Source organism: Poeciliopsis prolifica, unplaced genomic scaffold (genome assembly GCF_027474105.1).
Source record: "Poeciliopsis prolifica strain line A6 unplaced genomic scaffold, Auburn_PproV2 SCAFFOLD050, whole genome shotgun sequence".
Lineage (NCBI taxonomy): Eukaryota > Metazoa > Chordata > Actinopteri > Cyprinodontiformes > Poeciliidae > Poeciliopsis > Poeciliopsis prolifica.
In genome coordinates, this window is record NW_026562425.1 from 1,116,705 (window position 1) to 1,130,025 (window position 13,321).

The following is a 13,321-nucleotide window of genomic DNA, read 5'->3' on the forward strand; positions in this document are numbered from 1 at the left end:
CTTACCCTGAAGATTTTCTGCCTCTGCAAACTGCAATTCTGGCTATCAAATTACTAAACTAAATACTGTATATAAACACATTTCCTCTCATTCTCTATCCCCAGAGCGTGACATCAAATATGCACGGTGTTCAGCATGTTTGCATCAAGTTTTAATAGTGTCAGCCAGCAAAATAAATCATCAGGGTAGATCTTAGTCAAATGCATAAACTTGGAATACAGCATTTAGGTGACCTATCAGCCAGCACTTAAAGCTACACCATGCCCATACACAAAAATAATGCCTTTAATAAGATTGCTGATGATTTTCATTTCATACTACAAGATGCTTCCTATAGCTGTACAATTCTGTGAAGACAGACCACGTCATATAGGAGAAGCGTTGCATCTACATGCAGATTCATGTGACTTAAGTTAACCTGTGCTTGAGAGATAAGCATGCATTACAGTCTGCCTGCCAAATATTTTCTACAAAAAAAAAACAAAAAAACAAACGATTGACATCATATTGAATCACTCTTTTTAGTGATAAATAATCAAGTGCTCAATTCTGACCAACAAACTATCAGTACTGATACATTCAAATACAAACTAGACACCGCATAGTGCATGCCAAATTTGTGTGCCTACAGAACAGTGCAAAACACAAAAATCATTCCTGAGACTACTCAGCAATTAGTCCCTTCATAACCTTTAGATATTGTCACATTTTATCCTTTCCTTACCATTCATACAAGAGGAATAATGTGTGATATATTTACAGTAAAGTAAAATGTGATTCATCGATATTATTAGCAACACATGGACATACATTATGTGCTCATTTGGTCAAGACAAACAGAAAAGAAATATGGCATTCAGAGGTGTTTGTAGCTGCACATACAGTAAATTTAAATGCTTATTTCTGAAAAACAAACAAAAAACCAAAATATCCCAACATGTGAAATATACAGTGCTAATAGAAATTTAAGAGCGCTTTATACATATTTTTACAGCATGGCAAGCCTTTTAAGACATGTAAAATCCCTCCGTCAAAAGGCTGTCACATAGCAGTGAAGATGAGGTCCTTTGATTGGATGCATCAGAAATAAAAGTGCAAAATAAAAAGCTTCTTTTTATTACTGTATCCATGAATGTTTCTTTGTCTTGTCTCAAGAGCTGTATTAGACTGAGCGCGTCTCCACCTCGATTTTCTCTTCTGACTGCGAGGGTTCGGCTTCTTGGTGGCTGACGCTTGGTCGGACCGTCACCAGAGGTCCACCGCCGTAAATGGAGTGGAGAAAGTTCCACGTCTCTTCAGAGATCTGCCCGGAGTCGGCTCCTGCAAGGTGAGTGCCACAGTAATTAGCATATTTCAAAATCTTTTCAAAGTAAAAGAAACAGTTTGAACAAACCATAAAAAGACATACTTCTTTTTCTCTCACTGACATAAAATCAGACTTAAAGAATCTTTATTAGGCCCGAGCAGCTAAGCGCTGCGAAGGCCTATTGTTTTCCTATTGTTTATTATTATTATTATTATTATTATTATTCTTCCACCCAAATGAATTGGCTTTTTGGGGGCTTTATCATATTCAAAAACTCACCAAACTTGGCAGAGGCCTTAAGCCTGTTTAAAATTTACGTATTTTAAAGTCGTCGCAAAAATTGCAACAGAAATGTCTCTACGGCGCCACCTAGAAATTGGAAAAACACCCTTTTTTACCCTCTGCTATTCACTTACTTTATCGTAGAGACATGAAATTTGGTACACTTGTAGAGCTCCCCAAGACGCTCAAAATTTACAATTAATGTCATAGTGCAAGTATCACAGGAAGTCAACCATTTTTGATTGAAGTTCCCATTTTGACCCCATTTTTGCCGATTTTTGCCGTTTACAGCCTTTGTATTTGATCTATCTCCTCCTAGGGATTTTGATTGATCGACTTCAAACTCGGTCAGTCTGTTCATAAGGCATGTCCCATCTAAAGTTATCTAAACGGTGAGTTTTTGAGTATGCTGAAGGGGGGTTAGCAGGGGTCAAAGTTCACCTACTCGCCGTAAAAAAATAAACTGCTATATCTCCTACACAGAAACTCACAGAAGCACCAAAGTTTCTGTGATTGATCATCATCGGGTCTTCTACAATACCCTATGGTCGAATGATGACATCACTTAGGCCACGCCCCCTGAGAACAGGAAGTGTAATGTTTTACTGTGAACTGTCGCTATCTGACCCCTTTGACCTCATCAACATGAAACTGTGCCCAGACACAGAAAACATGTTGGTGTATTGAGGATTCCAACCCCGACCAGCTTCGATGGAGCAGGTGGGCGTGGCGCCGTGGCGAAGTGACCTGTAACGCCATCGCCATACGTTTGGCTCTCAATTCCACATTTTCAGGCCCAGCTGCTGCAAACTCATAGGGATGGATCCTAATACACTCCCTTACAGGAATCCATCACAATATTTGGTGGGCGTAGCCTAATTTCTCTATAGCGCCCCCTAGAAAACTTTAAATGATCAGCCCCAAGCCATGCTTTAACCTACAATTACGAAACTTTGTACACGTGTGTACCTTGTCAGGACGTACAAAAAAGTCTCTTGGAGCCATGGTCTAAACCCCACAAGAAGTCGGCCATTTTGGATTCAAGTTCGGTTTTTGACCCCATTTTTGCCGTTTACAGCCTTTGTATTTGATCTATCTCCTCCTAGGGATTTCCATTGATCGGCTTCAAACTCGGTCAGTCTGTTCATAAGGCATGTCTCATCTAAAGTTATCTAAACGGTGAGTTTTTGAGTAAGCTGAAGGGGGATTAGCAGGGGTCAAAGTTCACCTACTCGCCGTAAAAAAATAAACTGTTATATCTCCTACACAGAAACTCACACAGGTACCAAAATTACTGTTGTTGATCATCATCGGGTCTACTACAATACCCTATGGTCGAATGATGACATCACTTAGGCCACGCCCCCTGAGAACAGGAAGTGTCATGTTTTACTGTCAATGGTCGCTATCTGACCCCTTTGACCTCATCAACATGAAACTGTGCCCAGACACAGAAGACATGTTGGTGTATTGAGGATTCCAACCCCGACCAGCTACGATAGAGCAGGTGGGCGTGGCGGCGTGGCGAAGTGACCTGTAACGCCATCGCCATACGTTTGGCTCTCAATACCACATTTTCGGGCTCAGCTGCTGCAAACTCACAAGGATGAATATTTATCCACTCCCCGACTGGAATCCATCACAATATTTGTAGGGCGTGGCCTAATTTCTCTATAGCGCCCCCTAGAAAACAGCAGCCCATAGGTTATGTTGTTATTAATTATTTAAATATACATTATTATAACTTTATATATATTTATAAGTTTATTTTGTGGGTTAAAGTACAAACATTCATTCATTTTGCTAGAAATAATACAAACAAAGTCATTCAGCAAAACTTATGACACAGCGAAGTAAGAACACACTGGGGTCAGTGTTGATGGAGTACTACTGGCACCTTGTGGAGAAATACTGGTACTGCTAGTGCAATACCAGTATTGCGACAGCAGGAGGCAGTGGTACTCCATCAATGAGAAAACAGATCAACGCTACGTAATAACAGTCAGCTGGCGACAGCTGGAGCTGCAAAGTTTTCCTGAACATTTTGCTTGCTTTTTGGAGCCACAGAACTGGACTACGCTCAACATTTTGCTTGGATTTTGGAGTTGCAAATACGAACCACGCTTTGGAGCAAGAAGGCTCTGTTGGACCGGAGTTGGAGAAGTTTAATGGGCTCTTTGCACCTCAGCTTACACGTTCGGAAAAAACTGCTGAAATGTTTTTCCAAGGTAACAATTAATAATGTACATCGATCCGAAACCCCAACAAGTAAGGCAAAGAAAGGTTTTAAGATGTTCGCCTCGTTATACATTCACAGATATGAAGGTGAGTTTTATTTTCTTTAAACTGCTAGCACAAGCCTGCTAGCTTTCTAGTAAAAATCTGCTATTTAATTATCTAAAGATTTCTCAGCCATTCTAACGGACACTGTTTGTGCCTTATTTTCAAGCATATTACGTGTGTTTATTGTTAACTACAATAAAGCAGCGGGCAGGGGGGGGGCAGATTACAGTTCAGAGTTTTTGCTTGAAGTATGAAGAACAAAAACGAGCACAGAGCTTACTCTGGTATCGGAGTTCTAGTTCAGCTGACTGTTCAGATTCAGAGTTACTTTTAGAAAAATATGGCCGTGTTGCTTAAGATTTCTGTGTTATTTCATTTTATTACTTTTGCATGCTTGTTGTGAAGGGCTCATTAAGACGGTGTTTAGAGCGGTGTGTACGGCGTTAGCTTCAAGTGGTAGCTTTAACTTGTAGCAACGAATATTTACAAGCTGTCTTAATTGAGGATGGCTTGGAAATCCATGAAAACTTAAACAAAGTACATAGTATTGTTTTATTTGTGTCTTAAGTACGACTTTGTCTTTTATAGCAGTCATAGTTTCTGAAAGTGGAAAAAAGAGCCGCATTCGGGTATACAGTTGTGACGTCAGCGCGGCAGGTGCAAAGAGCCCATTGCTGTTCGTTTAAACAGTCGTAACTCGCGGTGCGGTGAGTAATTTATTCTTCCTGCTGGTTCTGGAAGCCGTCATGTTTGGAACAGTTATTCTGAGGAGGATGCTAACCCAATGCCTGAGGCCTGCAACGTTTTTAATGCTAACGAAGCGCTTTACTAATTCAAAAACTGAATAGTGTGTTTGATACATCCAGTTTCATACATTCAGAGTTGTTTGTTATTATGTATAGAAGATGTTTAAAATGTCGTTTGAAAGAGCTCTGAGAAAATGCTAAGTATCTTTTTACAGATCCATTGGGGTTGTAATATTTAGTTGCAGCACTTCCTGTGATTAATACCTAATTAATGGATGGGATTCAGTCTGTGCTATTGTTCTAAAGTGCTGAAAGTTACCTGTGCTCTGTTATTGTGCATTGCCCTTGGTTTATTACTGAATAGTGCGGTTTATTAAACTGATACATCTTAACCTTCACCATTTTCCTGACTCATTTCATGATAACGTCAAAGTTGCACTGCATTTACATCTCAGTTGTAGTTAACATCAAGCATGTGGGTGTGGCTTAGTGTAAAACTTTCACTATTTACCATGAAACATCAACATTAAATGACTTCCAAATGCAAGATCACAGCTGCATCATCACACTTCCTCTGTCTTTCTAGAGAACAGCCCTGAACACATTTCCATGGTCACTTGATGACCTCACTGTAGCCCCGCCCACTTTTAAGAGGCAGTCACATGTTTTTTCTGCTGTATGTTTTACTGTTATTCTATAATTTATATGGGTTTCATCATGTGAATACTGACTAAAAACGATAACATGATGAACTCTATGAATGCTGGCTGCTGACCGAACCGCATTGGGGTGTAGAAATGACGAAATGCATTACTTCGCCACGTGCATATGATCGGCTCTAAATCACACGTGGATCATCGGACTGGCGCCAAATTGAAAACGTATGACCTTTGTTGACCTCTAAAGAGCAAAACAGCATTGAAATGTATTTTGACTCCACTGCGCCCCTACATTAATCCGCCAGCTGTATTTCCTCGCTAAACCAATGAATCTATACCACATTTTTTTGCATCTTGAAGGATAGCCGCCGAACGCATAGATGCGTACCGCCTGGAGGACGGGCGCGGAAACTGCGCAACAACTTCTGTCTTAGCACGTGCGCAGCGTTGATGGAAACTGAGCAACTGCTTCCGTGGTGCGGGCGGAGGCGCTGAAAACTGCGTGAGAGCTTCTGTGGTGGCTGGCGTGAGGCGGCGGTTGCTCGTACCCCGCGGTGGCAATAGGCCGGAGCGGCGCTTGGCTGCGAGGGCCGTTCGAGGCTGCTTGCAGCTTTAATTACTTACTTTATATTTAAACATTCATATATAATTTCTTAGTATTTGGTAGGATTATTTTTTAAATAGTATTATTTGGGTCAAAGTATTTGACATCTCATGACAAAACATTGATTTTTTTTTGTCCTTAAAGATTTAGCATGTGTTGTTACCATTACAGGAAAACCATTTCTGAGCCATTATTGGTGGCTATGCTAACTAGCCTAGCATTCATTGCAGAAAGCGAAGGCAGGGGTTAGGATGCGCGCTAAGACCCGCCTCCTGACTGATTTGTTGTTTTGGGAGAAGGACGAGGAGTTCAGCTATTTCACTGATTATCTGTTTTATATTGTCACAACATAGGAACAATTTTAACAAATATAATAAAAAGTCTAATTTGCATAAAAGTAATTTCTTCTTCTTCGAGTGTCTTTTTAGCACCAGGCAATATAGGATTTGTTTAATTGGGGAGAATGAAACTCTTACCAACTTCAGCCAGCACCATCCTCGCAAACTGATTGGCACATTTTACACTAAAACACATCCATCATAATCCATGGCTGGACATTAGCACACTGCTGACACTTGTATGTAATTATCTGAACATATGAACATGATAACATGGAGTCAAACTCAAGGTCCAGGGGCCAAATCCAGCTCGCTGTAGCTTTTTATGTGGCCCTCTAGACTCCTGGGAATGTTCTAGATAACAGATGTGTTTTATATTTTATCACTCAAGTCAAAATTGTTTTTTATCTATACACTGCCAAATTACATAAATATGAAAAGACGTATTTAATTGACAATTAAATATGTCAATTTTAAGATGTATTCATCAAGCTATTAACACATGAATAGTTTGATCATGTAGTTCTGAGTAATCCTTTTAGGGCATTTATGATTTTGATATGACCCAAAAATGAAAATGAGTTTTACACCATTGACTTGTGGTTGACTTGACTTGTTCTGAAGATCAAATTTCTGATATGTTGGTTGAGTTCTTGTAATTTTTCCATAATGATATCATGAAAAATACAAGTGTGACTCAAATTTAGCTCAGATGTTGCTTAGAGGCATATTAACACTTCAAACCCCTGACTTTGAAAAACGAAATAAAAAATAAGTAGAAAGAAATCACAACTCATCTAAAAATGTTTAATCTGATTTTACGTCAGACTGTGAGACAAAAAATAAAGGTTGTATTTTTTTATGCAGTGCACATCTTGTTCATACCTTGTTTGAGGATAAAATGTCCGTTCTTGTTAACGGATATTTTGGAATTATCAATCGGTCCTGGAGGATCTTAAAACGACAGGAAAAAAAAGGAGAAACAAGTGTTTAATGTCCACACTAGTAATTCGCACACATGATGTCTTTAAAGACATATTTTAATTGTAGCTGACACAAAGAGCAAACGTGTTGAAATGTCAAATGTTTCTGTCATTCTACGAAAAGCGAAGCCGACTCCCCGTTTGTTACCGAGAAAAGGCAAATATCAGAGGAGCAGAAGTCAGAGAAAACAAAGAAAAAAAGACTTTCCCAGACGTTCCAGATGCAAGTCGTTATAAATAGAAATGACAATACAAAGTGAGGGAAGCCAACAAAATGAAATGTATTCTGACACTTCATTTTGCTGCAACATGACAGAATCCTGACTCTGGGGACTAAGGAAGTTCTCTGATGAAACATCATGAGGGAAAAAGACTTTTTTTCTGCTAAATTAATTACATCCACAAACAAGAAATCTTCTATTTGCAATTTATCCACATCTACACCAGTTGCTTACTTCAGAATTAAATATTTTCCATATTTTAATCATAAGCACACATCAGTTTTTTATTCAATCTCCATATGACCTTTAAGTAGACATTTAAACGGGACAGGGGGGAGGAAAGGAAAGACTTCAGTCCATTTACCATTGTCTTTTCCTTTGACAAAGCCCTCCCACTCACGAAACCATTGCATGCTGATGCAGTATATGACCACCGGAGACTCCTCCTCCTGGAACGCCTTGTTGAGCTACAGGGAGGGGGGAGCGGCAGAGAGGAAGTGGGGGAGGAGTGAGTGATGGAGACAAGAGGGAGGAAAGGGAATGTAAGAAGGGTGGGGGTAAAACATATTTGAGGATGAAAGGATTTAGAAGAGAACAGATGAAAAACCTAATTAATTCTCTCTGGTAGTTCCTCCAATTAGAAGACAGTCCTGACACCACACTGCGCCAATTTTAATGTTTCACAGAAATAAACTCGCTGTTATTTTCGTCTTCCTGTTTTTTCCTCCAATTCACACGTATAATGCATTTATTTCTCCTTGGAGCAGTGCCTGTGTGAGCGAGGCACTAACAGCTGCATCTGTCTCCATCCAGTCATGATAAGGCTTTTATCAGACTCACTTCTTCTCATCTCATCAACTGGTTACAAAAAGACTGGAGAATAGGCCTGCATACACCCATTAGTCCTGCCTGCTCGGAGGCACACAATGCATTATCATTCACACCCAAAACAGCTTCTTCTTCTTCTTCACTGCTTAGCCAGGCGCTAGCAGATGATTTTAAACAAACAGAGCGAAAGGCTCACCCGGACAAATAGGTCCAGCTCCGTTTTGCGTCGCTTTTCCAGTTTTTCTATCTCGATCTGGCACGTGTGGCAAACGTACAGGTGGTTGACTGCAGGGCCCCCTCCGTACCTGCAGGCGAACACTCGGATTAGGTAAACACACACAATTCTACCCAGTATTCTTTGTCTAGTTTCTAGTGCAAATATCTTAAGAAACCTGAAACAAAGTAATTTAAAAGTAACTTATGAGCAAAATATAGAAGCTTGTTGTAAGTAAATATTGTTGAGAAAGTACTAATTCCATTGGCAGATTATTTGACTTATAACAAGACATTTGTCCCATGTGATAAGTGAAAATATCTGCCAAAGGAACTAGTACTTTTCTCCAATATTAAAGAATTATTCACTTAACCCTTCTAGGCTTGACGTGTCGGCGACGACCCAGCCAAATTTGCAGTACTGTACTCCCACCACACTTTGTGCTAGCTGAAAAATTCCAACGGTTTCTGACAGGGGAGAGGCGTTGCGCTTTCCAGCCAGTATCGGTTTATTATGGTAATTTCACCCCCGCCGTAACAGGAAGTGAAATTAATCTGAGGGGCGCTCTTGATAGATGGTAAATTGAAAAAATAACTGCTAGATATTGAAAGTTGCAGTTGCTATGGATAAATATGAGCAAATATATTTACTCACAGGACATTAAAAGAACCGCGTACAATGAAAAAAGCAAAAATATCCAGCCGGCGATTTGAAACTTAGGACTCAAAGGGTTAAAATAAGCCCCGACACCTTGCTGAAAAGATACTAGTAAGCTAGTTTTGTCTTATATCAAGTGTGATAAAATAACTGGACTAGAAATTCAACTGAAAATACTTGGTAAAATTTGGTGTTGTCGCAGTGCACCCCACAAGGCAAACAAGATCGCAGCCAGACGGCACATTTACAGGTTGTACCTGCTGTACAGGTGGTCCCACACATTCTGGGGCAGCATCACCGTCAGATCGTCGATGTACGACGCTTTGTTGGGTGGCACGCCTGATAAGACAAAAACAAAACAGACTCAAAAACAACTTCTTCCCAAAAGCAATCAACACCCTGAATGCTCACAGCCACTGATTATATGGTGTTTATATGCGAGACATGTTGTCAGTAGTTCATTCAATAAAAGTTCATTTTCCTCAAACATACACTTAAAAAAAGCAAAATCAGATTAACTTATTATTTTAAATGGTGTCCTAATTTTTTCCCGAAGCTGCATGTCATTGTAAATATCAGCATATTTTTGTTTACAGTGTGTACATTTCTTACATCGTTTGGGAGCTGGATTTAATCTAATGTGTGAAGAGACAAACAATAACTTCTAAAACAACAAAAACATTTAGTCCAAGTGAGAGACATGAATAACCAAAATTAGAAAGCTGCATTTTTTAAAGAGTAATTTTACTACTGAACACTAAAAAAAATTTGTCCCAAATATTTAAAAGTGACCTATTATATTTCCTTGAACAGGTTACATAGATAGTTCATATAAAACATGTTCATTGCATTGTTGCATAAAATTATTCTTAAGTAATTAAATTTTTTGTCTAGCCAGTTCTCTTTGTTTTAGGACCTCTCGTCACTTTAAATCCAAATAAGCTGCTGGCCACCAACTCAATGTTTACAGTTGCATGTGGAAATGGCTGCAACCAGACGCACAATTATACAACAGTACATCTTTGAAAAGCATTAGTAGAGCCTCCAGCAGAACCAACAAGAATGAAACAAGTGGTTTCTGGATGGTAAGTACACAACAAACACTTGTCTTTTCCAGCAGCCATTGTACAGCGCATGCAGTAATAAAACCAGCTGACCCAATATGCTGGAACTCAGATGGGGTTGCCGCGTAATGGGCTGGACTTTGCTGGGGTTGTTAGGTAATGGACATTACATAACGGAGAGTTTTTAAATGATTCACTGGAGTGTACTTCATAACATAATTTTGCAGGTGAAATACTTACAATATATTAATTTCAAATAAATAAAATTCAATAATCCTTTACAAGGAACAAATCAATTTAGCTAAAAATGTATTTATAGTTTATAGTAGCCTTTAAAGCCTGTTTTCTCTGGTTCAGAATAAGCGTCCCAAATAATGACAAAACATAAGAATACCTTTACATCTAATATTTCAAAATGTTTTCTCTTTGAACCTTGTTTAGTGAAATGTAAATTATGAATACACAATATAGCACAAATATGTGGCCTTCATAATGTCACTGTGTGGAAATGACTCTTTGGAAAGCAATAATTGTTGGCTAATATATTCCAAGTATTACGAAACTCTATTGTAATATTTAGTCAGTCTGACAGAGTCTCACAGCAGCAGATGAGCTCCTGCGCCCACTCAATGCTGGCAGAAAAAAATGCAATGTCAGTTTTACTACTATTATGCAGCCCTAATCCAAATTTAAACAGCTGGAGCACCTTGCCAATCTCATAAAAACAACAAAAAAGCAATTTCTTGTGACACTGAATTTAAAAAAAAAAGTTGAACTTTCATTTTTAAACATATATGAAATTACCTCTAACTATAGAATTAAAATTAGGACAACAGTGTATATTGTCCTAACTTTGCACGCTTAAAACTGATTAAAATATTTAATTTTTCCGTCTTTGTTACTTTATGCGAACGCAATTAAAACTTGTATAACATCGGAAAACAAGGTTGACACTATAAGGCTGCAGATATTCTGCAGAAAAGCTTTACAGCAGGAGATTTAACTATGACAAGTCAAGACAATGAACAGTGTGATTAAGAGGCACTTGAAAGCTGCACAGGGCTCTAATTATAATAATCAGGATAAGTCATTAGCTTTCAGGGTAGGGAATGTTTGAATCCTCATCTTTTATCTAAGATGATTAAAATTAAAGTGAACATTTCAAATAAAGTAAAAAACAACAGCCCACCATACGAAGGTATTATTATAGAAAATTATTTCCTGAGTACATATGCTGCCACAGCATGCCTGAAAATACATTTCTGAAGGTGAGAAACTGTTATCCTCTGTCAGAAATACTAGATGATCTTAGTTTTACTGCACTGACATTATCTCTGTACCAATCGGATATGATGTAGCAACCTGCTGGTATTTCTGTTTTTGCATTCTCTTTATTGTAGGGTTTCTGCAGGTTTCATCAACTCAAATTTAAGACTTTTTAAGGCATTATGAATTAAATTTAAGACCTGTATCAAAGCAGAAATGTACAAAACAAAACTGCATTTTTTGTGTGTGTGTGTGAATTAAATACTACAGTGCAAATAGCAAATATAAACAGTAACCAGCTAACTGGCGATTAATTTGCACTAACCCATAATAACCAGATAAAACGCCAGAGGAAGATAGCAAGGGTATGTTAGCTTCTTGCTACCAGTGCTCTCAATTATTGCTATATATTGATGACGTCAACTGACTCAATGAAGATATCTGCACCCGACTCAAAGGTTTAGGGTGATTAACTATTCCTGCTCTGGCAAAATGTAAGATCTGTGATTAACGTACTTAAGACCAACTTGACTTCATAATCTTCCCAAGTATTTTTAGTGTTCTATTATGATCTTGATAAAACTAGGAAACGATGGGCACAAAGAGACGCTTTTCAAGTTGGCAGTGAAATTGTCAGAGGTTTTCAGTGAGGAAATGACTTACGCACCTCCATGCATACAAAGGAAGTCATCATTGGAAATGGGGCCCGGCTCTGCAAAGGTCCTGAATTTGTTGAGCCACTGCCTGGAGATGTAGAACTGCAGAAGGCTGGGCTCCATCATGCTCATCAACCCCGACACCTTCCTACGTTCTTTCGTTGTGTCCTCGTTGCTCTTTCTGTGACAGAAACACATTAATCAGATGTGAGCGAGGAGTCAAAGCAGCACTGATTGAAAACAAAAAAGAAGAAAAGGTTCAACTCTGATGTCTTACTTATAAAACAGAACATAAGCTTCTGCATTCTGGACGCAGGAATCGGCCACCTCGGTCACGCTTTGGTCGTCAAATTCATACCACAGATTATTCAGACTGTTCCTGCAGTACGCTATGTAGTGGCCACCTAAAATGAAACAGCGTTCTCAAATCATAACAAGTCGGAGAGAGTTTTTTTCTGCGTGCCAATGCATGGCAGAGCTACTGTGCCCACTCACTGCTGGCAGTGCCGTGGTGACAGATGACGGACAGCAGGTCGTAGCTGGTGGTCTGGGCTGAGCTGTCTTTGGCCAGGAACGGCTGCAGGTCCAAGCCTTCGAGCGGGAATGAGACGTGCGTGCCTATCTTAGTGGAGTACATCAGCTCGTGTCTGAAGCGCTTCAGGTGAATACACAGGATCTGGAGCACCGGGAGTTCAGTTTGATTAATTCACACTCACACAAAAGACTCACAATATTGATAAAGAAGGTTGTTAAAGGGGCAGTATTATGTGTTTTACAGCCACATAGAATCATTTTATAGTAAAATCAAGTATCTATGTTACCTTCAGTTGTTATAAAAATGCTTTATTTTACTTCCTAATTTAACACCTTGACTTTGAGCCTCTGTCTCTTTAAAAACTCCTGCTCTTTCTGAAACTCTATCTTCAGGAAGTCATTGCAACATTGCTCCCTAATTAACCCTCTGATAACTGTTTTTTTTAACCAGCATTACGTTGAGAAGTATCTCATCTAATGTGATGCACACTTCCACCACATGTCTGCTAATTGCTGCTGGCTAGGCTGGAGGAGCTGCAGCTCAGAGGAGGATCTGTGTCTCGAAGGCGGAGCTAAGTCCACCCAAGCATTTTTACACAGGTGAATGGTTGCCAAGTAGATTAAAGGATTTCTCAAAAATGCATGAAAGAATCAAAGCGACGCGCCATAACCTTATGATA

General features: G+C 39.2%; 1 protein-coding gene across 3 annotated transcripts in view; it reads right to left on the bottom strand.

The window, feature by feature from the left end:
- Positions 1-129: 129 nt before the first annotated feature.
- The window catches only part of usp33 (ubiquitin specific peptidase 33), a 33,592-nt gene continuing 20,400 nt past the window's right edge, over positions 130-13,321 (bottom strand). For 2 of the 3 annotated variants that reach the window (XM_055058245.1, XM_055058246.1), the window contains 8 exons: positions 12,603-12,783; positions 12,385-12,511; positions 12,119-12,288; positions 9,379-9,460; positions 8,447-8,555; positions 7,787-7,889; positions 7,104-7,172; positions 130-1,320 (listed from right to left, as the gene is read on the bottom strand). In XM_055058245.1, the coding sequence (XP_054914220.1) occupies positions 1,163-1,320; positions 7,104-7,172; positions 7,787-7,889; positions 8,447-8,555; positions 9,379-9,460; positions 12,119-12,288; positions 12,385-12,511; positions 12,603-12,783 (999 nt within the window). In that variant the 3' untranslated portion in view covers positions 130-1,162. The remainder of the gene's footprint in view (positions 1,321-7,103; positions 7,173-7,786; positions 7,890-8,446; positions 8,556-9,378; positions 9,461-12,118; positions 12,289-12,384; positions 12,512-12,602; positions 12,784-13,321) is intronic. The other variant, XM_055058247.1, reaches the window with a different exon arrangement.